The sequence below is a fragment of the Cyprinus carpio genome, chromosome A23 (genome assembly GCF_018340385.1).
Source record: "Cyprinus carpio isolate SPL01 chromosome A23, ASM1834038v1, whole genome shotgun sequence".
Taxonomy (NCBI): domain Eukaryota; kingdom Metazoa; phylum Chordata; class Actinopteri; order Cypriniformes; family Cyprinidae; genus Cyprinus; species Cyprinus carpio.
This window is the reverse complement of record NC_056594.1, coordinates 14706295-14732627: the sequence shown is the minus strand read 5'-3', so window position 1 is coordinate 14732627 and position 26333 is coordinate 14706295. Positions and strand designations below refer to the sequence as shown.

At 37.6% G+C, this 26333-nt stretch overlaps 4 protein-coding genes across 8 annotated transcripts in view; 1 reads left to right on the top strand and 3 right to left on the bottom strand.

Annotated features, from left to right (window-relative positions):
• Positions 1-157: 157 nt before the first annotated feature.
• On the bottom strand, positions 158-4778 carry LOC109064104 (spermidine synthase). Its single transcript, XM_042713312.1, has 8 exons — positions 4518-4778; positions 3643-3763; positions 3422-3514; positions 2539-2692; positions 2332-2415; positions 2090-2235; positions 1370-1492; positions 158-1292 (listed from the first exon to the last, which is right to left on the bottom strand). The coding sequence occupies exons 1-8, from the start codon at positions 4646-4648 to the stop codon at positions 1275-1277; spliced, it is 870 nt and encodes a 289-aa protein (XP_042569246.1). The 5' UTR covers positions 4649-4778; the 3' UTR covers positions 158-1274.
• Positions 4779-5040: 262 nt separating this feature from the next.
• Positions 5041-16597, bottom strand: smc1a (structural maintenance of chromosomes 1A). Its single transcript, XM_042713311.1, is given in 26 exon segments — positions 5041-6139; positions 6364-6474; positions 6570-6639; positions 6739-6890; positions 7003-7157; positions 8983-9139; positions 9225-9335; positions 9441-9594; positions 9826-9971; positions 10082-10225; positions 10310-10414; positions 10505-10621; positions 10774-10911; positions 11419-11565; positions 11654-11833; positions 11954-12139; positions 12260-12367; positions 12452-12551; positions 13142-13224; positions 13307-13447; positions 13550-13808; positions 14202-14440; positions 14512-14715; positions 14827-14939; positions 15101-15289; positions 16245-16597. Coding segments are annotated over 26 exon segments (3699 nt in total). The 5' UTR covers positions 16354-16597; the 3' UTR covers positions 5041-6058.
• A 430-nt stretch (positions 16598-17027) lies between these two features.
• Positions 17028-23060, top strand: LOC109064106 (RIB43A-like with coiled-coils protein 1). Of its 2 annotated transcripts, none has more exons than XM_019081117.2 (8): positions 17028-17186; positions 17365-17566; positions 17760-17983; positions 20792-20906; positions 21042-21160; positions 21580-21819; positions 21911-22077; positions 22909-23060. In XM_019081117.2, exons 2-8 carry the CDS (start codon positions 17368-17370, stop codon positions 22988-22990), a joined length of 1146 nt encoding a protein of 381 aa, XP_018936662.1. In that variant the 5' UTR covers positions 17028-17186; positions 17365-17367; the 3' UTR covers positions 22991-23060. The 2 variants fall into 2 exon arrangements, with proteins under 2 accessions (XP_018936662.1, XP_018936664.1); XM_019081119.2 differs by having other exon boundaries at positions 17103-17186; positions 17289-17566.
• LOC109064079 (neural cell adhesion molecule L1-like) overlaps positions 23061-26333 on the bottom strand; it is a 56346-nt gene continuing 53073 nt past the window's right edge. For all 4 annotated transcript variants that reach the window (XM_042713306.1, XM_042713308.1, XM_042713307.1 and 1 more), the window contains one exon: positions 23061-26205. In XM_042713306.1, coding sequence (XP_042569240.1) covers positions 25956-26205 — 250 coding nt within the window. In that variant the 3' untranslated portion in view covers positions 23061-25955. The remainder of the gene's footprint in view (positions 26206-26333) is intronic.

Here is a 26333-nt window from a genome sequence, read left to right as displayed (position 1 = left end):
GCACAATATACCCTTTGGCGCATAACATCTAATGGAGTGGGCAGTATTTTCTGTCACCAAAAATATTTAAAGACTTTTTAAGGTCTTTTTTTAAGGAAAACTTTATTTAAGACTTTTTATGGACCGGCGGCCACCCTGATTATAGGAAATCCATACATTGTGATAACATAATTTTTATTTCAAAACAACTTAAGAAATTCACAAAATGAAATTTACATCATAAACATTAAATGGTAAAAGTACAGGTAAACCCTCTTCCATACTATTAAACTTGACAAGAGTACAAAATAGTTCTAGTCCTATGCAACTATCCTTAAAAGATCTTTAGCTATCCATTAAATACACTGCTATTTTGTCGTAAATTATACCTCCATAATTATATTTTGAGCAATGTCTCAGTGTTTGAGTCTTACAGTTTTTCTAATGATGACACATCAAAATCGTTCCATCATACAGAGTCCAACATGATCGTGCATTTGCAATACATTGTAGCATATCACTCAAAAAGGCTGCATACCAAACACTATTAGCACTACAAAAAAAACCTCATGTAATGAGACTTGTTCATAAGAGCCAGAGCACGTCACCCACAGAGAGCCCATATGCCATCTTCAAAGGCTAAGAAGGAAAACACAAACCATTCATGTTACATATAAACTGCAGAAAATAGCTTCCAGTTTTTCTAGTTACTGTAAGCATTTTCTGTGTAGACTTTAGAGTAACCATTTTAGAAATTATAGCAAAACTGAATAGATTTTCCTTATGTTTGACAGTGAACTGTTGATAAACTGACCCAATACAGCATGATAAGAAAATCTAAAATTGAATTGTTATTGACCTGAAGTCTTTTTGTAAAGGGTTTATAAAGAAGATATGCAGTTTATTTAAAGTACCTGCATGCTTATTTAATTAAGTAACACCAAACAAGACAGTTATAGCATTGCACTCTTGTTTCATACTCAACACGAGTAAAAGAAAGACTGTGGAATCGGTCACACAACATGCATGATTGTCTGTTTGTACAGTTCTGAAAGTTTGATGTGGGAAGTGGAATTGTAGAAGGAAACGAAAAAACAACTCATAAGACTTGACAGAAGCACTGATGGAACTGGACAGATAAACAGAATTTCCCTACAGAAGGCATTTGCACTCGTCCATTAACCAATTAAAAGCCGGAGAGGGATGAGGTGTGGGAGCTACTGCAGCTGTGGTGAGGATTTTGTTCTGCTTTCACAGAAGGCAGTGTGTTGACAAGGTGGCACCCATGAAGCCATTTACGCTTCACTTAGTACCTGTGGAAACAGCGGGTCATTTAAAACGCAAAGTAAAGAGCAAAATTAATTGAAAACAATAGGCTGTCATCTCTCACCTTTCTGGCAAATTCTGGGAGGATGAATGCAGCGCGGTGGATTTCAGGATTGTAATATTTGAGGTTCATGCTCTCGATTTCATCTCTTTGTAGTTCTCGTAATGGCTCACGGAAATTTGTTTTCTGCAATAAACATATGAATTAATCTACTAATGACATTATTATAACCATCATTTTTATATTATAAATACACAATTTGGTAAGATTTTAACTGTTTCTGAAAGTCTCCTGTGCTCACCAAGGCTGCATTTATTTGATAAAAAATAAAGTAAACAGTAATATTGTGAAATATTATTACTATGTAAAATAACTTTTCTATTTCATATATTTTAAAACGTAATTTATTCCTGTGATAGCAAAGCTGAATGTTTAGCAGCCATTATTCCAGTGTCACATGATCCTTCAGAAATCATTCTAATATGCTGATTTGGTGCTAAAGAAACATTATCATCAACCCTGAAACCAGTTGTTCAGCTTTATGTTTTTGTAGAAACTGAAAATTCCTTTTTTTCAGGATTATCTGATGAACAGAAACAGATGCATTTATTTGAAATAGAAACTTTTTGTAACATTATAAAGTGTCTTTACTCTGATCAATTTGGCATCCGTGCTGAATAAAATATACATAAAAAAAAAAAAAAAAAAAAAAAATTAAAGCAATAAAAGGAATTTTTAAAGCTACTCAAACAAAAGCAGCATTATTGAATGGTAAAAACGTACTGGATTTTTACTGCAAAGCATGAAGCCGATTTGTCCACTTGGATATGTTGGAATGGTGCAGTATGCATAGTCTACTACAGGAAAGAGGGTCTTACAGAAGGTCCGCATTTCCTTGATTAGCTCCAAATGCAACCACTGACACTCTCCTGTGAAATTACAAGCAAAAATTACAAACTTGCCAAATGCATGTCATTCATATTCTCAATTTTGAGCTTTTTTTGTAGATTTGCAGTGAAATCAACCTTGACAACAGAGAATTCCTCCCTCACAAAGTGCCGTTTTCATGAGTTGATAGTAAGACTCTTTGAACAAGCTTTCAGCTGGACCTGTGACAGGGTGAAATGAGATCAGCCTGAAATGAACACCATGTTTTGTCTGGGAGTCAATAGCTACATCATTATTTACCAATGCAAAGAAGAAACTTCAACGCCACACATTGGGCTGCATACCGACAGGGTCTGATGAGTCTGTGATGATGACATCAAAAGCATCCTGATTCTTTTTCATAAATTCAAAGCCATCACCCACATGCAGAGTGAGTTTGGGGCTGAAGAAGCCTTTTGCCATTCCAGGGAGGTATTTCTTGGAGACATTTATTACATCCTGTGGGAAAAAAATAATCCCATGAAATTAATCAGCTTGTTAAAGCATTAAATAATTTTAAGAAAATGGCAAAACCTTCAGATATGCTGCAAAATTAATTTGCAGAGGGAGTTTATGATACCTTCACACATGTGTCATACATCAAGACTAAATACAAGAAGATTATTTAGACTGGACAAGAAAAATATTTAAATACATGAATTAAAAAATGGAAACAAAAAAAACTTCAGCACAGAATCATGAGAGACAACAAATGAGTAGATGGAAAACTATTCTACATCCTTTGATGCAAAATTTATTAATGTTCAGAAGTCTCTTATACAGCTGTGTTTATTTGATTTTTTTTTTTTAATCACTAAGGCTGCATTTATCTGATCAAAAATACAGTAAAAACTGTTTCCTGATTAATTTATATTTAAATTATTATATTTAAAATATATTACAAATTAAAAAGAAATTATACTTAAATGTAATTTTATTCCAGTGATGGCAACGCTGAATTTTCAGCTTCATTACTCCAGTCTTCATGGGCACGTGATCCTTCAGAAATCATTTTTAATATGCTGATTTGGTGCTCAAGAAACATTATCAATGTTAAAAACAGTTGTCATTTTTGATCAATTTAATGCATCCTTGTTGAATAAAAGTATTAACTTACTAACTTTATTAAGCTTACCAAACAAAATCTTTTAAATGGAAGCATACATTCAGGTTTAAGTGGATACAAACCTCATCAATTTCACACTGAACAACAGATTCCACCAGTGGATGCTTGACAACCTCCCTCAGGACACCACCGTCTCCTCCACCAATGATGAGAACCTCACGAAAGGAATGGGGGAAAAAAACTAAACCAAAGGGAAATACTGTAGCATACAGAAACTAAGCACCCAAACCTTTCAGTTCTTCCAAATCACATTTATACGATGGACAAAAATGAAAGCAGGTACCTTCTTTGGGCAAGGATGGCAGCAGAGAGGTAGATTGGCAATCATTTCTTGATAAGAAAATTCATCTCGTTCTGTGCACTGGATGACTCCATCCAAAACCAGCACATTTCCATAGGTTTTACTGCATGAAGAGAAGCAATAATGATCATTTTCATACATTAAACAGTACAGCAACCATGTGGAAAGAATCAAAACAATTAAAGTATTCTTAAGGGTGGACTAAGCACTGAAACCAAGCATGTGTGATTTAAGATGACAGCTGACAGCTCTGGCCTCTCATCACGTTTCTTATTGGGCGACACAATGCATAGGCAAATACATTTTATTAATTTTCAGGGCAGAGATAATAACAGCAATTCTAAATTTGCTTTTACAACTGTATATATGGCTCTAGTTGCAATATTCTGTCTTGAGCGAGTGTGTTGATCACAAATACAGCACGAATGAGTGTTTAAATAGATGATAAAGGCCATAGACACGTTGTCAAGTAAATGTTCTTTTCATATTCGAATGTACCACACAATTATGGGTGCAAATATTAGTGCAACTTATATATATATATATATATTTAAGTTTTGACATCAGAATTGGTGCAGTGTAATGTTTTAATAGTAGAAAATGCGATCTCGTAGTTTGACCCTCCGTGCCACGCTAGACTTAAAGCAGGCGATGCAGTTAGCAGGCTAGCTTCAGCCACCCACACAGCAAGAGACCCATAAGCCAACGTGCTTTCTGAAACCTCGGAGAAAAGTGAGGAAATCACAACACTATCTCCATCAGCTGTGACCGACAGCTTCACTCACGCGCTGCCAGAAAACACTAACGTTATAAGTTAGCGAGCATGCTAATTTAAACCACTCTGCAGCAGGACTTACCTTTTAAAAACCATTACATCCTGGAATTTGGATTTTTTGTGATACAACACTTCCTCCACCTGAAGACTCATCGCTTGACCAGGCCACAAAGTGCATGTTTCGGTGAACCACCCGTCTTTAATGTTGTCCATTGCCGGGGATTTAAATGTAAGCAGCGGTAGGCTGTGATAGTCTGATCGAACCGGTCCACTGCGAGGAGTTACTAGAGATCTTGAGCGCTCAGCGCCGATTGAATGACACGTTGGGTGTTCTCTGCACCGCAACCGAACCCAAGAAATAAGAGGCGACCAATGGGAGCAGGCTGACGTCATTCTAAACATAAACAGGCACCAGGATTCTAGAACGGGCGGGGCATATATGTGCTAGCATGGTTGGTTTTATGCCGGCGAGGACGAGCCCACGTGAAAATAGGTCTAATGTTAGCTTTATGGGTATGAGTGAGTGAGTGAGTGAGTGAGTGAGTGAGTGGTTCGTCAGGTGTGCTCTGGTTTGTTTATATATAACCACAATTCCAATTTGTCCTTTCATCGGATTTATTTTTTGTTCCATATAACATTTAGAATGACAGTTGTGGCACTTTCCATTAACAGGGTACAAAACAGTTACTGAAACTGTTCAAAATAGAAGCTTCGAGCTGTTTTACTTTTATTTTTCAACAAATGTGTTTTTCAGGCTAATGTTATTTTTCATAACATAAAAAAATCTACATTATGAGATTAACTGTCAAAATTATGACATACTAATTAAGAATTATAAGATAAAAAGTTGAAATTATGAGAAAAGTCATCATTCTAATTAAACAGTAAAAACTTGATGTCATATTTTTTAATTTTCCAAAGCATGATTTTTTCTTATGTGGATGAAATAGGGTTCTATGGGGGGAAGTTGATGATGTTTGGAAAATGTTTATCATCATGCTCAGAAAACCAAACTAAGTTTTATTTTGAGATGACTTATTTTTATGCTCTAGGGGGCTTGCAATTTTGGGGAATTATTGGGGGGGGGGGGGGGGGGGTCATGGGAATTATGTTTCTAATCCTGCACAAATGTCATAGAACAGCAAAGTATTCAATATTTGTGGAAAGTGCCATGAGCACATTACACAAGGTCTTATTTTCAGTTCGAATACATTTTACATAACACAATTTCCCACAAAGTAAATACTATACTTGTTATTCCACATGGTACTGAATGGACAGATCATCCACAAGGCACACTCTACAGTAGGCAGCTAAAATGTTCTCTGTTGATTTAGTGCAGACAAGACATTAGCCATATATAAAATCACGGATCTAGACAGTCCAGTTGACTGAACATGAAAAGCTGTTCATTTATATCTAATATTCACAGAACACAGAATATTAATACTTACACAATCATGCACACTATATACACTACAGTACAGCAGACAATATAGCAACAATCTGTATTTAAATTTTAAAAAAGCATCTATGTAAACATCAATGATTATAATCATGTTTTCAAAAGATATGACTGGTCGCTCTCTCAGCTGTCTACCAATAAATTTAGATCATCTTAACCTAATCATTAGGATTGGGATTGGCATCTGGATACTGGGAAAGATCAAAGGTCAGCACCTTACTGATGACACAATCTCCTTGCTGTGAAAGGAAAAAAATCAATTTATTATTTACTTTAATACTATAACTGATACTTAATACTTAACTGAAAAAGACAACATTTAAAAATTCAAAACAATTTACTGCAGTCTCTAAGTCACTGTGTACAATAATAGGTTGGGATGGGTTTTATTTTAATGGAACTCTTGCATGTGTCAAATACTTTTGTTAAATAAGATTTATATGACCGTTGCTGAAAGACAAACCTCAGGGTAAACTCCTATGAGAGAATCAGCTTTTGTGTAGAACTCCTCTTTCAGAGAGATAACTATAGCCTGGAAATTCTGGACTGACTGGTCCTTTATGTAATTGGCCACCTGCAAAGCAAAAAGTTAAATAGATTTCATATTGATGCCATTCAGTTCAGTAAGCACACATTTGCATTTGGAAGAGGCCTTCCAACAAGACACACCTTGCCAATGTTTGTGTTATCCAAAGCAGCATCAATCTCATCCAGAACAAAGAAAGGTGCAGGCTTGTAGCTATTAAGGGAACAGAGATGCATTTTTTTAATTAGAGGGCAAAACATACAAGTTTACTTTTAAATATCTTTTTATTTTTTTTACAGATATTTGTTGAACCTGTGAATGGCAAAAAGAAGAGCTAAAGCTGCCACAGTCTTCTCTCCTCCAGACAGGTTGTCCATGGGCCTGAATCTCTTTCCTGGAGCCACACAGTTGTAGTTGATTCCATCTAAGTATGGTTCTTCTGGGTTCTCTGGCCCCAAGAATGCCTGAAAGGATATGAAGTATCTTTAAATTAAATAAAAAATTCTACTTGTTTTATTGAAGGATTATCTCTTAAAAATAGTGAGTGAGGTCAGAGTTCAGAGTGTTTTCATTAACCTGTGCACTACTGTTACGTGACAGTGCTTTGTAGATCTCATCAATGTTGGTGGCAACAGACTCAAAACAAGCATTGAACCGGTCAAACCGCTCCTTCTTGATCTGCTCAAACGCCTGTTTGGCTTTCTTTGCTCTCTTCCGAGCAGCTTCAAACTCTGTAAGGCACATCAGAATATGTATTTGTTAGTAGAAACGTCAGCTGAATTTCATGGATACCTAAAAAAGTAGATGTTATAGCTATAATTATTATTTAGGCCAGTGGCTAACTAAAATACAAAAGAAAGAAAGAAAGGAAGAAAGGAAAGCTTTAAGATGCAAACCAACATCATATTTCCTATTTTAATTTGCTCCTTGTCACAAGTCTAGCCTCTGTGGTTCCTCCCAATCACCACCAGAGGGCTTCCTCATCTGATTACTGACTTTATCACCCCTGACTCCATCTCCCATAATCCCCGTACCTGGAACTGATTACCCCCTCACCTGTTCCCTATTCCCCCAGTCTCGCTTAGCCAGAACTTCAGACTGACAGCAGAGCAGCAGAACAGTCTGTAGTAGAGTCCAGCAACGGGTCGGGTACCCACAGGTACCCGCATAAAAGTGGCTAAAATGGGTGGATTGTGACATTTCTAAAATTCACGGGTGGGGATGCAGGCGGATAATTAACTCCTTGCGGGTGGGTAGTAGCGCGGATGAAAAATATGTGCAATATTTGTATGTCTAAATTACCATTACATATACGCAACAACGATATGACATTTGACCCATCATGTCACCACCACTGCGACAGTGCGACTTTTGTTGATGCTTCTTGTAGCCTAGTAAGGCTTTTGTTTGTGAGCAATAGGCTCAGGTTGTATTTTCTCTTGTTCTTTTTTTTTTCATTAATAGGTCTATTTGCGTATAGTTATTAGGTTCCATAGCCTATTTAGGTGCCAATGGTAGGCTACTTGAATGGTGCAAAACAATGCGCACTTTAGCTTGTTTCATTAGCCCTTTCATGACGCTGTTGTGATGTTGAGAGAGGTGCGAGAGAAAAAAATAAAGCACTTTAATTGGAATGATTTTAGCGTGTGTGATTTATCGCGGGCACGGATCGTGTAACGGGCCAAATATTAACGGGTCTGGGCGGGTGCGGATTTAATTTGATATTATCATGGGTGAAGGGTCGGATCTGGTGCTGTACTTTGCGGGTACGGGAGGGGGCGGGTCTCCAAAAATGGACCCGTGCAGGACTCTGGTCTGTATGGGTGACGTCTGAGGCTGAGACTACTATTCCCTGGACTATTTAAGCAGCACACACTCATACTATCATTGCAAAGTCTTGTTTTGCCTTGGCTGACATTTCTGAGCATTTGATTGTTATTATTGCCTTGCCTGTGTACGACCCTGGGTTGTTTACCTTGTTTTGATCCTTTGCTGCCTGCCTACTGTTTCTGCCTCATTTGCCTGGAGTTTATTTTTGATTGTTTGCTGCCTGCCCTGACCTTCTACCTGTTTTTCGACTATGACTCTGTTTTGCCTTGGCCACTGATATTGCTAATGACCAACCCTTGCCTGTTTGTATTACTACTGTTGATTTTAATAAAGCCTCAAATGGATCCCAACTCCGCTGACTATTCATTAGTCCCTCAGGATTCCCTAAGGATTATTTTAATTTGAAGTATAATTTCCTAATTTATTAATAATTTATCATCTTTAATTAAAACATATTATAATTATTGTAATATATTGTCACTCCAAGTTTCTGTAAATAAAAATGTTGTCATTAAAGCACCTTAGTCATTAGAGAAGTTTAAAAAAATAACTTAAATGGGGGACCTTTAATTATTGTTTTTGTCAGTGGGGGGCCATGGAGCCAAAAGGGCTGAGAACCACTGATTTAAACTCAACGTGTCCCCCAGACACTATTCTGAAGGTTACAAGTAGACTACTCAGATCAAGATTAGCTACGGGCAGATGAGCCTGGACTTCTGGGCTCACCATCACTGGTCTCCTGGAACTTGTCTCTAACACTCTCAAGTTTCTCCATGGCCTTCATGTTGGGAGCGCTGATTCTCTGCAGGATGCTCTGCTGCTCGTTCAGCCTCTGCTGTAGGGTGTTCATCTCTGCCTTGATCTCTTCTTCTGACAGAGCATCCTATAGAACAGTTTTACATCACTTTTGATTGTTCCAGGTTGCTTGTTAAACAACAAATTCATGATGTTTCATCAAATAAAATTACCTTGAGGTCCTCATTCAAGTTGCTGTAGTCGATCTCTATGAGGGCCTCTTTGGCATGCACAGAGCTTGATGCCTTCGGGCTGCTGATCGAATCCTCAACTTGAGAGCTTCCCTATGCAGATAGATCAGTATGTATGTCTGCTTGCAAAAGCAGTATGTGTGTGTGTGTGTGTGTGTGTAGGAACATATGTTCAGAAAAGTGTATGTTTGTCTGTACCTCTCCCTGGCTGATGTCATCCATTGTCCCTGATTTGAGTGGCAGTTTGATGTCCTGCATCTTGCAGGCTTGCAATAAGTTGTGTCTGTCACTGCGTTTCTGTTCCAGTTTGGTCTCAATTGCAGTTACTTCCTTCTGCAGCTGGGTCAGCTCTCTAATATTACATACATATCACAGCAAGCAAAATTATTTTTTTAGCTCTCTAATATTACATACATATCACAGCAAGCAAAATTATTTTTCATTTATAATTTATTTAATTTTAATTTTAACACTAATACACACATTTACACACACACACACACACACACACACATACATATATTCAGCATTGGGTTTGAAAACATCTAAAGAATTGAGAAAAATAAACATGATTGTTTCTCACTTGTTGGCAGACCCTAGTTTCTTGCGGATCTCCTCCATCTCTCGGTTCTTGTCATTTACCTCTCCCTTCTTAGTGAGATGCTGGTTCTTCAGGTCCTGTAGCTGTGCCATTGTCTCATCAATGATCTTCATGTGCCTGTGTTCCTCCTGAGGTGGTGGGAGAACAACATACTGTTTAGTTTTTCATGCTTAAAGATTCCACTGATCTATGCTTTGCTTGTCAAGACCTTTCACTCCTCCCCTATTCTCCCCATCACCTTTTTAAGTCTTTCAATCTCATTCTCATCTTTCTTTACAGTCTGCTCCCACATCATCACTTTCTCCTGGTCCTCCTTCAACTGGTTCTTCTCATAATCAAGCTGAATGGCCAGACGGGTCTTCTGTGTCTCAAACTCCAGCCTAGAATTGCAGTATAATACATGCTAGATCATGGCAGTCCACTTAGTAGTTGATAACTTGTATAGTGTCCTTAAGAGGTTTGGTTTTTTTTTTTTTGTCTATTTTTTTTTGTTTATTTTTTTTTTTTTATTCTCTCGGTTGTTTATTTCGCAAATCTATTTGCTGAATTCAACAAAGACCTCATCCTCCACCTGTGAATGACCATAATAAATAATAATTATTAGAGCATTAAAGATCTTTGACAGCATTTGAAACGTCTTCATTTTCTCCAGAGCTCTTACCAGGTTCATACGGTCTCTTAACTCTGTAATGTCCCTCTCTCGTGATTGGATGATTCGTTTGATGTCATTGATTCGTGGGCCGAAATTTGCCAGCTCACTCTCCAACTTCGATTTCTCCTACAAAGACATAGATGTATTTTGAAAAATGCATTGTAACATCAGTGACTTCATTAGAAACCACCTGTAATTTTATCTTGTAAAAGTTTAGGGCATGATTATGATTCTCTACATATTGATGTCTTGACCAAGGCGTTGTTTCTCCGGTGTACCTGCATGTTCAGGGAGAGGTGGCGGGTTTTGGTCTGTTCCAGATCACTCTGAGAGTATTTCAGTCTCATCTGCAGCCCGTGAGCCTGAGACTGGACCTGCCTGAGCTCTGCCTCCTTTCTCTTTGCCTTCATTTGTTCCTGAGTAGACACAAATAAGATGCAAAACCAGCTTGATAAAAAAAAAAAAGAATCTGTCATGTGATTTTACTTCCAATTGCCATCTAGACACTGGATCAAGATTATTTGATCTAATTGGGATTATCTGCACAAACTGCTATTGTTGTGCACATATTAAATTCCAGACACATGAGACCACACTGACAATGTAGATAAAAAAAAATAAAATAAAAAAAACAATTATTTCCATTTGTACGATTTCAAAACATTCTCAGCAAATTATATGAATGTTATTGATTTTTATTTGATTTTTATTGTTATTATTTTTTTTTTTTTTTTATTTTTAAAATATTTACATTGTTTTAATATATTTACAAAATTGTTTTATTTAGAAAATGATTAGTATTTTCATATTTATACAACTTTAACAATTTTATAGAATTTGTATTTCATGCTCGTGACAGCCCTAAATTATGGTACATTTTCCAGCTGTGTGCGAAGTTTCTCTTTAGTTCTTTTGTATGTCACCTTTAATTCCTCTGTTAGTTTCTCTTTCTTTTCCTTAAGTTTGTCCACAGCTTTCTCGTCCCAACGCCGAGCCTTTGCTTTCAGGTCGCTAGCTCCTCCAGAGATCACACCTGACTTTTGGAAGAGAGTTCCATCCAAGGCCACGGTCTGTAAAGCAGCAAGACAGAATAGAAGATGAATCGTTTGTAATCTATTGATATGTGTTTTATATTTAACTTATATGACATATTTAAACCTTATGACGGTATGGTCCTCCAAAGGCGATCCTGCGAGCGTCCTCCACATTCTCACACACTAAAGCATTGCCACAGGCATACTGAAGGGCTTTCTTTATGTGTGGCGGCTCATAGCGGATCACATCGATCACTAGTTTTGCCCCCCTAAGCTCTCTCAGTTTCTCATCTGTAGGTTTCACTTGAGGGAGAGAAGCACATGGCTAGTGAAACACATTCCACTGGCTGCTCAATGCGGTTCAGCCTTTAGATAGAAAATACAGAGCTCAGCTCTTGAATTGTTTATTAAAATCGGTCTGTACCTCCAAATAGTCAAGAGGCAGAAAGGTCTCTGGTTCTCCTCTTTGCTCTTTAATGTACTGGATGCAATCTCTGCCGGTTTTCTCAGAGTCCACAATAATGGCGTCCATGTTTTTTCCGAGGACTTTGGTCACTGCAATCTGGTATTTCTTCTGGGTGGGCTGGCATAAGTCGATCAGTCTGCCATACTGTTTGATAAAGGGATTTATATGGAAACGAAAGAAATCAGTAAAAGCTTTTTGGGGACATCTTACAAGCTTCTGCTGCAAGCTTCAATTGAAAATGTGTCTATACACACAGCAACTCACCACTGAGCCAGGGTAAAGCCTTTTAATGCTCTCCATAATTTCAGCTTTGCGCTGCTGACGGCTGTTCTCCTGCCTGTCGATGCGAGCATCTCCAAGTTGCTCCATCACCTGTGACCAGAATCATCTCAGCAGTGAAAACACAGTCTTGGTAAAATGATGTACCTAAGAGTATGAGCAAATGTGTATTTGTACTTGGTTTAACTCCATGTTTATCTCATCAATCCTTCTTTTGGCCAGCTCCACTTCCTCAGTCAGTTCCTCTTCCATACGCCTCTGTTCATCCAGAGACTGTCTGGTGAGAGAAAAAACAGAGACGGTTAAAAGTTTGCCATCCCATGAAACTGAAGGGTGAAGGAAAAGTCAAATAAAGTTACTAGAGGATGTGCTTTACACTTAGGTATGATGCAAAAAAAAAAAAATTATAATTACATGTATTATTATAATAAATCTATTCAATATATCAATCATATACACATTGCTCACCAAGGCTATATTTATTTGATACAATATATTGTGAAATATTACAATTTACAGTATTTCAAATTAAAATAACTTTACTATTTGGATATATTTAAAATATTTGAAATTAATTTTCAGCAGCCATTAATCCAGTCTTCAGTATCACATGATCCTTCAGAAATCATTCTAATATGATTATTTTAAAACCTTTCTTATTATTAATGTTGATTTTTTTTCAGGATTCCATAATTAAGGACATTTGAAATACAAATAATATGATAAAATATTTATTTTTTTCTCAATTATTTTTATTTTTTTTTTTTTTTTATATATTTTCATAATATTGTATAAATATACAGATAGGTTTATATCAACTATTTTTATAGCATGATACTATTCATTTTATAATGATCTTTGAAACACCTGCTGGTTGCAATATAGTCCTCCAGCTTTTCAATGCGTTTTTGGTTTTCCTCGATCTCACGAATCTTCTGCTTTATTTTGGCCTGTAATCAAAAAGAGATATAACATATCTGTGTTTTACAAAAGCACAAAAAAGAGTTCACAGACATTTATTTCTCAATGTACCTCTGTCTCAATTTTCTTCCTCTCCTCCAGATCCAGCCTGTCCTGGTCAGCCTTTTGGTCCCTGTTAAACTTCTCTAACTCTTGAGCCAAGGTAGCTGCCCGCTTACTAGCCTCCTCCTTTAGCCTGTGATACTGCTTCACCTGAGATAACAGTATAAGTGTACAATGAAACATTGAAATTTATGTACATACTTGCATTTTTTATTCCAGCTGAAGCGCATTGTACAGCTCAGTTCGACTGACCTGGTTCTCCTCCAGTGTCAAATCTTGGCCTTGACTCTGTGCCTCCTCTTCCATCCGTTCCTCAAACTCCTGCCTCGCCATCTCCACGGCACCTTGCTCGCGGTCCAGTTCCTCTATGTCAGCCTTACGCTTCTTGTACATCTTCTGGGCATTCTGCAAGGATTTTCGAGCCACCTCCAGCTTCTTAATTTTATGGGCAGTGTTCTCCTTGGCCTTGATATACTGTGGCCGTTTCTGATTCAACTCAGCATCTTTCTCTCTAGACGAGGTTAGATAAGTAGTTCATTAGCAAACTGTGATCATGAGTTATAGTTGGCTTATCATAACTAGAATACTTCAAGTTTTCAGTAGAGTCTTAAGGTAAAATAAACAAAATAAAATATAAAGAACTTCAAATTATATTATTTCATCAAGGAATTTCAAATTTTCAAAAACTACAACAGAAAAACAACACTTTAAATGACTAAAAAATGGGGGGGGGGACTATTTCAAAATATTAATAAAAACTATAATAGTATCTCAATGATACTAAAACAACACGGATGTCTAATACCACATTGAAATTGTTATTTTTAATTTAAATTAAAATATAATTATATAGTTATTTCCATGTATAGAATGATATACTGTATATATAGCACCCATCACTCACTTTATCTCCTTCTCTACATTCTGCTGATCCCTCATCATTCTTCCCAGCTCTTTCTTCTTTTCCTTGAGCTCTTCCTCTACATGATCCATCTTCTTCCTGTCCTTCTCAATCTCACGGTTGCGTTGAGACAACTCTCGGTTCAGCTTCTCGATCTCCGCCTCATTATGGTAAAGTTTAAAGAGCTGGAGCTGAACGTGAGCTCTGACCACCTCATCCTTTAGTCTCTGGTACCTCTCCGCCTGAAAAGAGAGCAAAAGTTCAACTGTGGAATTGTGGTAAAATGAGATGTTCCTGTAGCAAAGTAGTTTACCTCCTCTTTTTCCTGTTTGGCCTCTTTGCGCTCTGCTGCGATGTTTTTCTTACGGTGATAGTTGAACTGTGTGTCCTCTTCTGCTTTCACCATCTCTTTCTTTCTGCGGTCATACTCCTGGGCCAGCTCACCAGACCGGGAGATCTCCTCAAACAAAGTGGTCCTCTCTTTAGGATTCTTCATGGCTATGGACTCCACTGCACCCTGCACAATAAAGACATACGAAATCTGTTACACTGACTCAAAATATCTCATTCGGGTTATCTTATATTTTCTATAATACTGAAAAAAGTAGGAGGTCATGTGCATGTTTACCTGGAACACAAGAAAATTTCTGGCCTTGATAAGGATACCCAGTTTTTCTAGCTCCTCACTGTACTCTGAAAGCCCGACCACTTTATTGTTGATTCGGTACTCTGAGGAGGAACCTGAAACATAAAAATAGTTAGTCTTACAGCAGGACAAAAATGATTCATAGAACTAGTAAATAACACACACGCACAAAAAAAGGTTTTTTTCTTACTATTATGAAGTTGTAACAATTTTCGGTAATGCAACTCATTTAGAAACTTTATTTTTTAACATTTACCAATGATGACCCGTGTGAAGGTGCATTCATCTCCATTGTCCTCGCAGTACACCATGCTCACAAAGGCACGGTTAGCTGCTGGTTTTCCCACTGGTGCTCCATGGATGAGATCCTTCAGGGTTTTAACACGCAGGTTACTGGTCTTCTCCGCCAATACAAAACTGATGGCATCCATTAGATTTGACTTCCCTAGAGAGCAGTGATTTTGGGCATAGAGTTAGTGGAGTGCATTATCTTTTTTGAGGTTTATTATTTGTCCTTTTAAACAGGACTCTTGTGTCTTGGTAAGGCTGATTTCAGTTTTGTATCCTAAATAAAATTAAGTAATATTTTTGTATAAATTTGTATAAATTTCTCTTTTTTTCATTTTTTTTTTTTTTCATTTTAAATAATGAATGGAAATGATGCACAAGCACAATAAAACATTTTGTTCAAATGTATATTCACCTTGGGGGTTTTTTCACACATCACATAAAAAGTACACCATTTTTAAAATAAATTGAGGGACAATTGTAATATTTGAAAAAATTATTTCATAATAATAACAATTTTGAACATAATCTGAAAAGAAGGCATATTATGCATCACATCATATTTGAAAAATGGAAATGAAAAAAGTATGATTTTGTACACTTTGTATACTTTAAACAAGTATACAAAGCTTTGGAATACATTGAAGGAGAAAATAATTTAACATGGTAAATGTTTAGAAAAATTTAATAACATTAAATATATGAATATATATATTACAATTTTGAATGAATATTATGAATTACTTAAAATTAGTAGCAAAACAAATGAAGGCATCTTTTTTTTTACACATACAAGCAGTCAAAGCTTTAGAACTAATTGAGGGACAATGCTATTTTTGAAAAAATATGACTTTAAGCATGTAATATGAATGAATTTTAGGTTAACATTATCTTAACATTTGAAACTTGGTTGCAAAAAAATGATGAATGCATTGTTTCCAAAAAATCTAAACTCTGTAACAGAGAGGGGAAAAAAAATCAGAAGAAGAAAAAAAGAAAAGAAAAAAAAAATACACCCGATTCCATTATAATGCAGCGCGCACACTAGACCCAAGCAGCAGCTGCATCCCTGCAGTCCACCGCGCTGCATCAGCACCTGAGATAACACTTACCAGATCCATTTGGTCCGATTATAGCTGTAAATTTGTGAAACGGTCCGATTATTTGACGTCCTTTGTAAGATTTGAAATTTTCAATCTCGATCAGTTTTAAATATCCCATGCTGTCTGATTTATCTCAGGAGTAGGGTGTCAGATTGATGCTCTGTAGAGTCTTTGTGGCGATGCGTTTCTCCAGACGTTGTGTGGCTGCGTCAAATCGGATTTAAAACGAATTGGCAACTAGATACGTTAGGTTACATATCATCTTTCAGAGGTTAAACGTCTGAAATAATAATCTGACAAAAGACAATCTCGAGTACACGCCCCCCGTCTGGAGCAGAATGCAGGCAAAATAAAAGTCCTAGAGCTAAGGGGGTGTTTCGAATGAATTCGGGCCACTTTGGATAGTTCATGTGAATTTGTGAAGCAAAAACAACACTGTATAGACTTTTTTCCCCGCACGTGTTGTTTATCGAGATATAATTCCAGTTTGTATAAATCCAGACAACTGAATATTAAATATTAAGAACTATAACATTACAAACTTACTGACACCGCCCCAATGATGAAATACCTATAGCTAAGATGAGGGAGCTGTCCATGGTACTGAAACTCGAACCACCACTAAAATGTGTCAAATATACGTTTTTTTATGTTTTATTTTATTTCGGTTTAGGGTTAGTTAACTATAATAACCCTGGTTTGTAAAACTAAAGAATTTGTATAATTTTGTATGAATAATCTGTCAAGCATATCCCATAACCACTGATCTATAATATAGAACATAGATCAGTGCCACTTATATAGATCAGTGATCAGTGCCCATTACCTAGTTACAGAAGCTGCGCCACAGAGCGTAAACCGGTTACCATGACAACGCCAAACAGCGCTTCAAACACAGCAGGAGGAGAGCTGACACACCGCCGTTCGTCGAAATCCAACTGATATTCACCAGTAAGGTTTTGATATTTTATCTTCATCTCTGCATAATTATAAATACCTGATAATATATATATTTAAAAGAATAAAAAATTAATAAATAACGTTATCCACCAGCTTCTCAGTGGCGGTGAGAGAGAGGGAGCTGATATCTAATACAGAGATGTTTGTTGATATAAAACTGCTTTGACAGAACATGTACAAGGTTGATTTACCCGTGGATGAGTCTGCGCTGCAGGCGGTGGAGCGGCGTCGGGCCGCAGAGGCTGAGCGCAAGAGCCGAATATTCAACCCCAGAGCCCGATTGATCGGCGTTGACCTGCGTGTGCTCCAGAAACAGCAGGAGGAGAAACGAGAGCGACTGGACATGGACCAGCAGCGAGATATGGCACGTGGTAAGACACATCGCTTCTGCAGCTTGTTGGTCTCTCACAACTTCTGCACTACTTGTGTACTGCAAAATAAGCTACAACGCTGAAAGTATCAAACAACAATTATATTGTAAGCTATATTTCGCCTGTGTTACAAAATATCGGACACAGAATCACTGGTCTATGATATACAGAAATAATGTTCTTTGCTGTTCAGACCTGTTGCGCTTATCCCTGGATGAAATGGCAATGCAACAGAAAAAAGAGGAAGAAGAGTTGCGAAGAGAGTTGGCTCAGGACTTGGTACAATATAGAGCGATACATCAGCGTGCTGAGGACGGTCGTGATGCAGATATCAATTATTGCCGACAGGGGGCGTCAAATGTCAGTGTTTCTGACTCTGACTCGGCACTGGGACCCGCCAGCATGCAAGTGTTTTTGGTAAGTATAGACTGTAAAGTATAGACAAAGTGTTTGTTGGGACACACAGCAACAGATAAAGTCTCTACCAAATGACATGGACACAAACGGCTCCTTCAATATTTTGGGTTAAACTTTATTTTAAGGTGTCCTTGTTACAGTGCAATTAAAAAAATAAAGGGATAGTTCACTAAAAAAATGAAAATTATGTCACCATTCTCTCACCCTCAAGTTGATCTAAATCAGTATGAGTTTTTTTTTTTTCTGCTGAACACAAAGAAGATATTTTGAGGAATATGAGTAACCAAACAGTTGATGGACCCCATTGACTTCTATAGTATATGTCAGTGGGGACCATCAACTGTTTACATTTTTATTGAGTCATTTAGCAGACGCTTTTATCCAAAGCGACTTACAAATGAGGACAATGGAAGCAATCAAAATCAACAAGAAAGCAATGATATGCAAGTGCTATAACAAGTCTCAGTTAGCTTAATGCAGTACATGTAGCAAGGTTTTCTAAATCATATAATAAATAAAAGGAAAACGAAAAAAAAATATATTATAGATATAGAAGGGGTATAGTATAGAGAGATGTTGTTTTAGGGGTTTTTTTTTTTAAATTGTATAATAGAAAAGGTTAGAGAATCTATTATTAGTTTCTTTTTATTTTTTCTTTTAAAGAAAACAAGCTGTTAGTAAGTAAATAGAGTGCAAGTCTAAAAATGTAAAAAAAAAAAAAAAAATAGAATTAGAATAGAGAGTGCTAGAGTTAGAGGGTCAAATAAAGATGGAAGAGATGTGTTTTTAGCCGAATCTTGAAGATGGCTAAGGACTCAGCTGCTCTGATTGAGTTAGGCAGGTCATTCTACCAGGAGGGATCATTTAATTTAAAACTCAGTGAAAGTGATTTTGTGCCTCTTTGAGATGGCACAATAAAGCGACATTCACTTGCAGAATGCAAGCTTCTAGAGGGCACATAAGTCTGAAATAATGAATTTAGGTAAAGGGGTACTGAGCCAGTGGTGGTTCTGTAGGCAAACATTAATGCCTTGAATTTTATGTGAGCAGGTCTTGGTAGCCAGTGCAAATTGATTAACAGAGGTGTGACGTGCATTCTTTTCGGCTCATCAAAAATTAATCTTGCTGCCGCGTTCTGGATTAATTTTAAAGGTTTGATAAAACTGGCTGGAAGACCAGCCAAGAGAGCATTGCAATAGTCCAGCCTGGACAGAACAAGAGCTTGAACAAAGAGTTGTGAAGCATGTTCCGAAAGAAAAGGCCCGATATTCTTAATGTTGAATAAAGCAAATCTGCAGGACCGGGCAGTTTTAGCAATGTGGTCTAAGGACGTCAGCTGATCATCAATCATAACTCCAAGGTTTCTGGCTGTTTCTGAAGGAGTTATGGTTGATGTGCCTAACTGGATGGTGAAATTGTGATGAAACGATGGGTTTGATGGAACCACAAGCAGTGCTGTCTTGGCAAGGTTGAGTTCCAGCAAGAAATGTCTGTTAGACAAACTGAGATGCGAGCAGCTATCATCGGATCATCATGGTGGAATGAGAGGCAGAGTTGAGTGTCATCAGCATAGCAGTGGTATGAAAAGCCATGTTTCTGAATGACAGAACCTAATGATGTCATGTAGACAGAGAAGAGAAGTGGTCCAAGAACAGAGCCCTGAGGCACCCCAGTAGTTAGATGTTGCAACTTGGACACCTCACCTCTCCAAGATACCTTGAAGGACCTATCTGAGAGATAAGACTCAAACCACTGGAGTGCAGTTCCTGAGATGCCCTATGCCAATAGTGCTGACAGGAGGATCTTGTTAACAGTGTCAAAACCAGCAGACAGATCCAGCAAGATAAGTATAGAAGATTTGGAATCCGCTCTAGCCAGTCCTAGCGCTTTAACAACTGATAGCAAGGCAGTCTCGGTTGAATGCCCACTTCTGAAACCAGACTGGTTGCTGTCAAGGAGGTTGTTCTGTGTGAGAAAGGCAGAGACTAGGTTGAACACAGCTTGTTTAAGTGTTTTTGCAATGAAAGGAAGAAGGAAAACCGATCTGTAGTTCTCTAAAAGAGATGGGTTAAGGGTGGGTTGTGGGGTTATATGGGCCTGTCTAAATGCTGAGGGAAAACACCAGTTTGAAGAGATGTGTTAATGATGTGAGTGAGTGGAGGTACAGCTGCAGGAGAAATGGCTTGAAGGAGATGAGATGAAATAAGATCAAGCGGACAAGTAGTAAGATGATTAGAAAGGATGAGTTTGGTTGCCAACTGTTTGGATACCAAAACATATTCTTATGTGATCAGCAGAAGAAAGAAACTCATACAGGCTTGGAACAACTTGAGGATGAGTAAATAATTACAAAACCTTTTTGTTGGTGGGGGGTGGGGGGGTGATTATCCCTTTAAGTCATGAGTAATATTTATATACATGTATGGGTTAAAGTTAGGAGAAGGGGTTTCTTTAGGGTTAGTTGCATGTAATTTTGCATAATTTACTGTTATTACTACAGTGTGTATGTCACATGTGTAACAAGAACACTAAAATAAAGTGTGATAAAAATGTTCATTTGAATTTAAAGGACAATAAGTTTTTGGTAACTTTTCAGCATTTATTTGAGGGTTTTCACCATTTTAGAGATCATTTAAATAGTGTGACAAAAGAAAGTACAAATATGTAGTCTCTCAAATAAAATGGCCTTAAAAAAACATAATTATATATATAAAGTTGTTTAAAATAGTTTCATTGGAAATATATCATGTCACACTGCTGGACACCACTGTTCATATTCTATGAATATGTTTATGCACACTCGGTCAGGGAGAAGGAATTAATGAGAATGAAAAGAAGAGAGCTCAGATGGAAATGAACGAGAGAAACCTGAGAGCTCAAAGGGAGGAGAGGAAGAAACAAGAAAGGGAACAGAAAAACAGAGGTAAACTGATTGCATTATATCCCATTTAGCCTTGTGATGTTAAAATAGAAGCAATGATAATGTAAGTGTATTCCACTGTGTTTAGGAGCACAGAGGTTCTAATCATGCATATCATATCTGTGTTTGTGTGTGCAGAGCTGCTTACCGGCAGGGAGTTGGTGGAAAAAGACCTCAGGGCAGTGCAGCTGAACGCCCTGGAGGAGGAGTGCAAAAGAGCAGCCCACATTGCACTCAGTCATTACAATCAAGCTCAGGTATTATCTCACCACTAAATCAATGAAGGCAAACATTTGTGTTTATTTTTAGTAGGTTATTAAATATTAAATAAAGATTGTTCGCCCAATAATGAAAATAAGGTCATTTTCTCACCACTTTGAGTTTTGTGGAACATGGAAAGGAGATTTATTCAAGAATGTTCACTGCTATTTTCCATATATGTATATATAGTATACTATAAAAGCATACACTGTTAAGAGTGCTAACCTGCAATTGTCAACTCAAAGAGCTTTTTTTACCCGATTTACTTACAATATGAGGTTAATATTCGCAAACATGGGTCTGAAATGACATGAGGATGAGTAAATCATGACAGAATTTTTGTTTCGGAAACCCACAGAGGCACCATAGATCTTTGAGATGAAAGGTCAAAGTAACATCTGACCTCCCTTTGCAGGCAGAGGAGAGGATGGAGAGGGAGCAACAAGAGAGACTGAGGAGAGAGGGAGAGGAGCTGGCAGAGGTGCGGTACATGGTGACCTCTGACCTCCTGACAGAGCGAACAGAGGCTGCAAAGAGAAAAACGGAATCCTCAGCAGAGGGTCCACAAGTCCTGACAGACCGCTGGAAGGGCATGACCCCACAGCAGATCAGTGATATCCACAGAAAGATAAAGGAACAGTGTTTGGAGAAAGAGGTTAAGATCCGGCACTGACATGTGCCATTTAAGCATGCACTTATAGTCATCATAAAAGTAATACTCTTTTATCCCTTTCCAATTTCACCAGAGACTTCAAGAGATGGAGAGGCAGAGAGATGTGGCCTGGGATTACCATCTGACAGAGCAGGCCAGACAGCAGGAGAGAGAGGAGAATAGAGACAAGGAGCTGCAGAGAGAGAGGAGAATTCAGCTTGATAAACACAATCAACAGCTGGCACAAGAGCAGCAAACGCAGTAAGTGGCACATTCATATTTCACCATTGTTAAAAACACAGCAGACAACTGGAAAATAAACAATCAAGAGTAGTAAAGACCTTAAAAAATGGTCTATACAATTCATCACTGCGCATTATGTTTTCTTTAAATTTAAATAACTTGCTCCTCTCCCACAGCTTTTCTTTTTGGTTGATATCAGCTAGGCCAAAAGATATAAAATAACCCATTTACGCTACTGTGGTTGGTAATGCAAGCTTTCCAATAGTTCATATAAGTGATGGCAATAATAGGGTCACTTTTCACATTTCAAAACCTAATCCTGTATTTTTCCTTGTTTAATATATTCTATTTGACCTGGATATACACTACTGTTCAAAAGTTTGTGTCAGTATTTTGCTTGGCAGAAATGACTACTCAGCAAGGATGCATTAAATTGATCAAAGGTGATTGTAGACTGGAGTAATGACTGCTGAAATATATTTTATTTTACTTATATTTGAATATAATAATTTACATATAATATTAAACAGGAAACAGCTGAATGAATGAAGCATTTATATAGCGCTTAATTGTGTTTTGCTGTACACCCAAAGTGCTTTACAATCATATGAGCAGGGTCTCTCAGTTATTTTAAATTTTAATAATATTTCACAATATTGTTGTTATTATTGTATTTTTGATAAAAAAATGTACCCTTGATGGGAATAAGAGACTTCTCTCACAAACATTAAAAAAAACGTACTCACCCCAGCCTTTTGAACGGTAGTGTAAGTTAAAAATAAAATTGCTAGTAGCTATTAGCAAAGTAATTTTTGGATGTCTATAAACATGATATTTTCTGTCTTTCAGCCAACACTACCTGGACAAGCAGCTCTATACAAACCGTCCCACAGTTCAGTACTTCACCCAGTTTGGCACAAGCTCTCGATAAAGCACATTCCCATTCCATCCTCTCATCTGATCATTCTCCTGCACGAGAAATAAAGTGGTACTGGACCTCATTCATCTCGTCCTTCATTTATTTTCACATCATATGCAGTAACAAACAGAACATACAAGAGGAATAAGAGACTATTATGTCAAGCTTATTTATGCTTTAAGCCTACACTTTAAGATGCATTATGAGCTTGAATGCGTACATTTGACAACTAACAACAGAAACGGCAACGCTCGTTCACTAGTCAAGCTTTAACGGTGCCCTCCCATCCAGTTTTAGTTGCAGTAGCAGAGGGCAGTATAGTGGATATCCAAGAGTCGATTCATTTCCGAGCTCAATACACAGTCAAGACACTGACAAAATACACATTCGTCTAGCAGCAGTTCAGTCGAATATTGAGTTGAATATAATTTGCATCACTTCCCTCTCCTGTAAGAAAATAGATCTCTTAGAGACTTTTGTCCTGAGTTTGTCTGTACAGCTTTTGTGAGGGAGGCTAACACAGATCGGACAGTCCGGCCCCCACAGCTATTCCAGAGGGCTGGGCATCACTGCAAAAGCCGCCGCAAGACAGTGGTCTCAAAGATCTGAGTCAGCGTGTTTCTATTGCTCCCTGGAAGCGTGTGTGTGTGTGTGTGTGCGCAGTGGTGCAAATAAGATGGCTGCGTCTTTCCTTTCATGCTGCCTCTGCAACAATAGATTTTAATCAGATACGCACAATACTGCCATTCTTTAGCACTTGGGAAACTATAAGCGCAATCATGTTTTGCCAGTAGCTTAATTTAGCTTTTTTCCATCTCTTTTATCCAATCAGGTTTTTTTTTTTTTTTTTTTTTAGAACCTGCAACATTTATTTATCAAAGGACTTTTTTCTTAGTTAAAAACTATGCACTATTTGTCTACCACACTCAGATCACAACTCTAACAAGTTACTTGAAAGTAAAAAAAAATTACAAAACTCAAATTTAAAAACCTAAAACATAATCAACAAGACACCGTTTCCAACGTCATAACAAACAATCTTTTTGGGCTATATTTACATTCATCTGGAAATTAAGAATTTTTTTTCCCCCTGTGCCCCTCTCTTGAGAAATACCAGATGTGCCATAGATTCTCTCAGTGCTATATTCTGATATATTTGTTATCATACATCAAATCAAATGAACCAAAATGCAAAATGCAAAATGCAAAAAAAAAAGAACAAATGCTATTTGGTATACTGGTATGGAACAATTCCCATCCAAACAAAGCATACATTCTGTGTAATAAGACACAAGCCAATACATGATTGCATTTTACATAACCAAACTAAACTGTGTGTGGGTTGTACTCTCTCACAGCCCTATCTAACTCAATACGACCTCAAAACTACGCACCTTATGTGTGTGTTCTTATGGCTTTACACCAACAGGGCTGCAAGAGAAAATCAGTCAGTACAGTTTAATACAATGCAGAAAACAAGAATTAAGCACACAGACGCATACAGAGGATAAACATGAGAGATGGTGATGAGTATGTTGTTGAAGGCAAGCACAGGAACCCATGGAGATGAAGATTATAATACTGTATTTGGCTAAATTGATAGATGCTTATATGTACAGCTTGCTATAACCAATCTTATGTCGTAGAGCCATTGCATCTCATGTATTTACACTATGGAAACCTGTAATCGTAACTGAGGGGATACCGATATGTATCTTCTGTAGGATCACGACAATATTACAATAAATCAACGTATAGATGACTTAAAGGTACTGTAAGCAAATTTTATGGAATGGAACTCGGAAAATATCTAAATTATTAAAAAGGAGAAAAAATGAAGGGTGGAGTCTTAGTTTTATCAATCTGTTGTTGATAGATGGTGGCAGACCTGAATGTGACATTGCAGTTCGGAAGATTGGAAGAATGAATTATGACATTTTGATAAAAAGTTAAAAATGAAACATATGCATATATGCATCATTCACAATATCAATAAGATGCATTCAGAAAATAGATGAATTTTCATTTCTGAAAAGAACTGGACACTGTACAAACATCTACTATAACATGTAACCAAATTTACCAAGTTGTTCGCCAAAAACAATTGTGTCACAACACACTGAATTTTGACAGGGAAAGATGCACCATCAGGGCCACGCTAACTGCGCTAGTCTTTTTAAGGTTTTTTTTTTTTTTAAAGGTTAAAGGGTGCATATATAATTCAGTGGCTAAAGCTGAGAAGATCCACAAAGGTTAATGTCACTTACAGCACCTTTAAACCTGACAGAAAACTGATTATTGTGTAAAAAACAACAACAACAACAAAAAAAAAAAAATGAATTAATCATTAAAAAAATAATAATAAATATGGTTCAGGCAAGTCTTCAAAAAATAAAAAAAAAACAAAGAAAGACATGGCAGAGATGCACAAAACCCAACAAGTTGATTAAATTTTGCAACCAGTATAACCAGCTCATGCTGTCTATATGCTTGCACAACGCACTTAGTCATGATTTTAAGGCCCTCAGCTTCTCTCTTCTCCCTCACACCCTCCTTCTGCAATGCTTTTTATTGACTAACAGGCAAGTCCGTCTCGCCATGGGAGCTCGGTGTCTACTTTATGTCACTGGATTATCAAAGAAGTCTCTTCTGGAGATGTTCTTGTCACGTCAGTATAACTGTAAGCGGCTACAGCCTATTTTATATTGTAAAATGCGAGATAATATCTGTAAACAACGAGCATGGCAGTCTATTTGTTTTATGTCAGTCGAATGTTTTCCTCTGATTGTATTAAAAGTGTTGTGTTGGTCCAATTACGTCTGAAGTAAGTTCCAGCAGTGCTTCTGGTTGGTTTTCTTGGCATCTGTTGTGTTTGTAGGTCTCATTGTTGTGGGTTTTCGATTATTTGGTCAGTCATGAGCGGTTGCAACAGGTGGGCACATGTGTGAATCCACGTTTGGGCTTTGTCTCGCCCCGGCTAGTCAAGGAAGGCGACGGAGTTGGGCAGGCCGTTGTGGGAGATGGCTGTGGCAGGATTTAGAGGGGAGCTTTCCTGAGTCCCGGGGTCAGGAACATCTCGGACTCCGCTGCTCTGACTGGCCAGAGACTCGTCCATGATGACCTCGGTCTGCATGCTGTTGGCGTAGTCATCTAGAGTGTCGTCGGTACATAGCTTACTATCCTCGCACAGAGACGGCTGACTGGCCGTCTGCTTCTCCTCATTGTCACTATGCAAGAAGAAAAAGAAGGAAAGAAAAATACAAATAATCAATAAATGTAAACCAAGTGCAACATCAAAAATGGCAATCTGTGCATGCAAGGGAAAGTATTGAGAAAGCCATGCATGCAAAGGAAC

Excerpts from the sequence above, each read along its gene's own strand:
- LOC109064106 (XM_019081117.2), top strand. The coding sequence starts at position 17,368 with ATGTACAAGGTTGATTTACCCGTGGATGAGTCTGCGCTGCAGGCGGTG. Across the intron at positions 17,984-20,791 it reads CCAGCATGCAAGTGTTTTTG|GGAGAAGGAATTAATGAGAA; the intron begins GTAAGTATAGAC and ends ACACTCGGTCAG. Across the intron at positions 22,078-22,908 it reads GCACAAGAGCAGCAAACGCA|CCAACACTACCTGGACAAGC; the intron begins GTAAGTGGCACA and ends TCTGTCTTTCAG.
- LOC109064104 (XM_042713312.1), bottom strand. The coding sequence starts at position 4,648 with ATGGACAACATTAAAGACGGGTGGTTCACCGAAACATGCACTTTGTGG. Across the intron at positions 2,416-2,538 it reads AGACTCATCAGACCCTGTCG|GTCCAGCTGAAAGCTTGTTC; the intron begins GTATGCAGCCCA and ends ACCCTGTCACAG. Across the intron at positions 2,236-2,331 it reads AGGAATTCTCTGTTGTCAAG|GAGAGTGTCAGTGGTTGCAT; the intron begins GTTGATTTCACT and ends GTAATTTCACAG.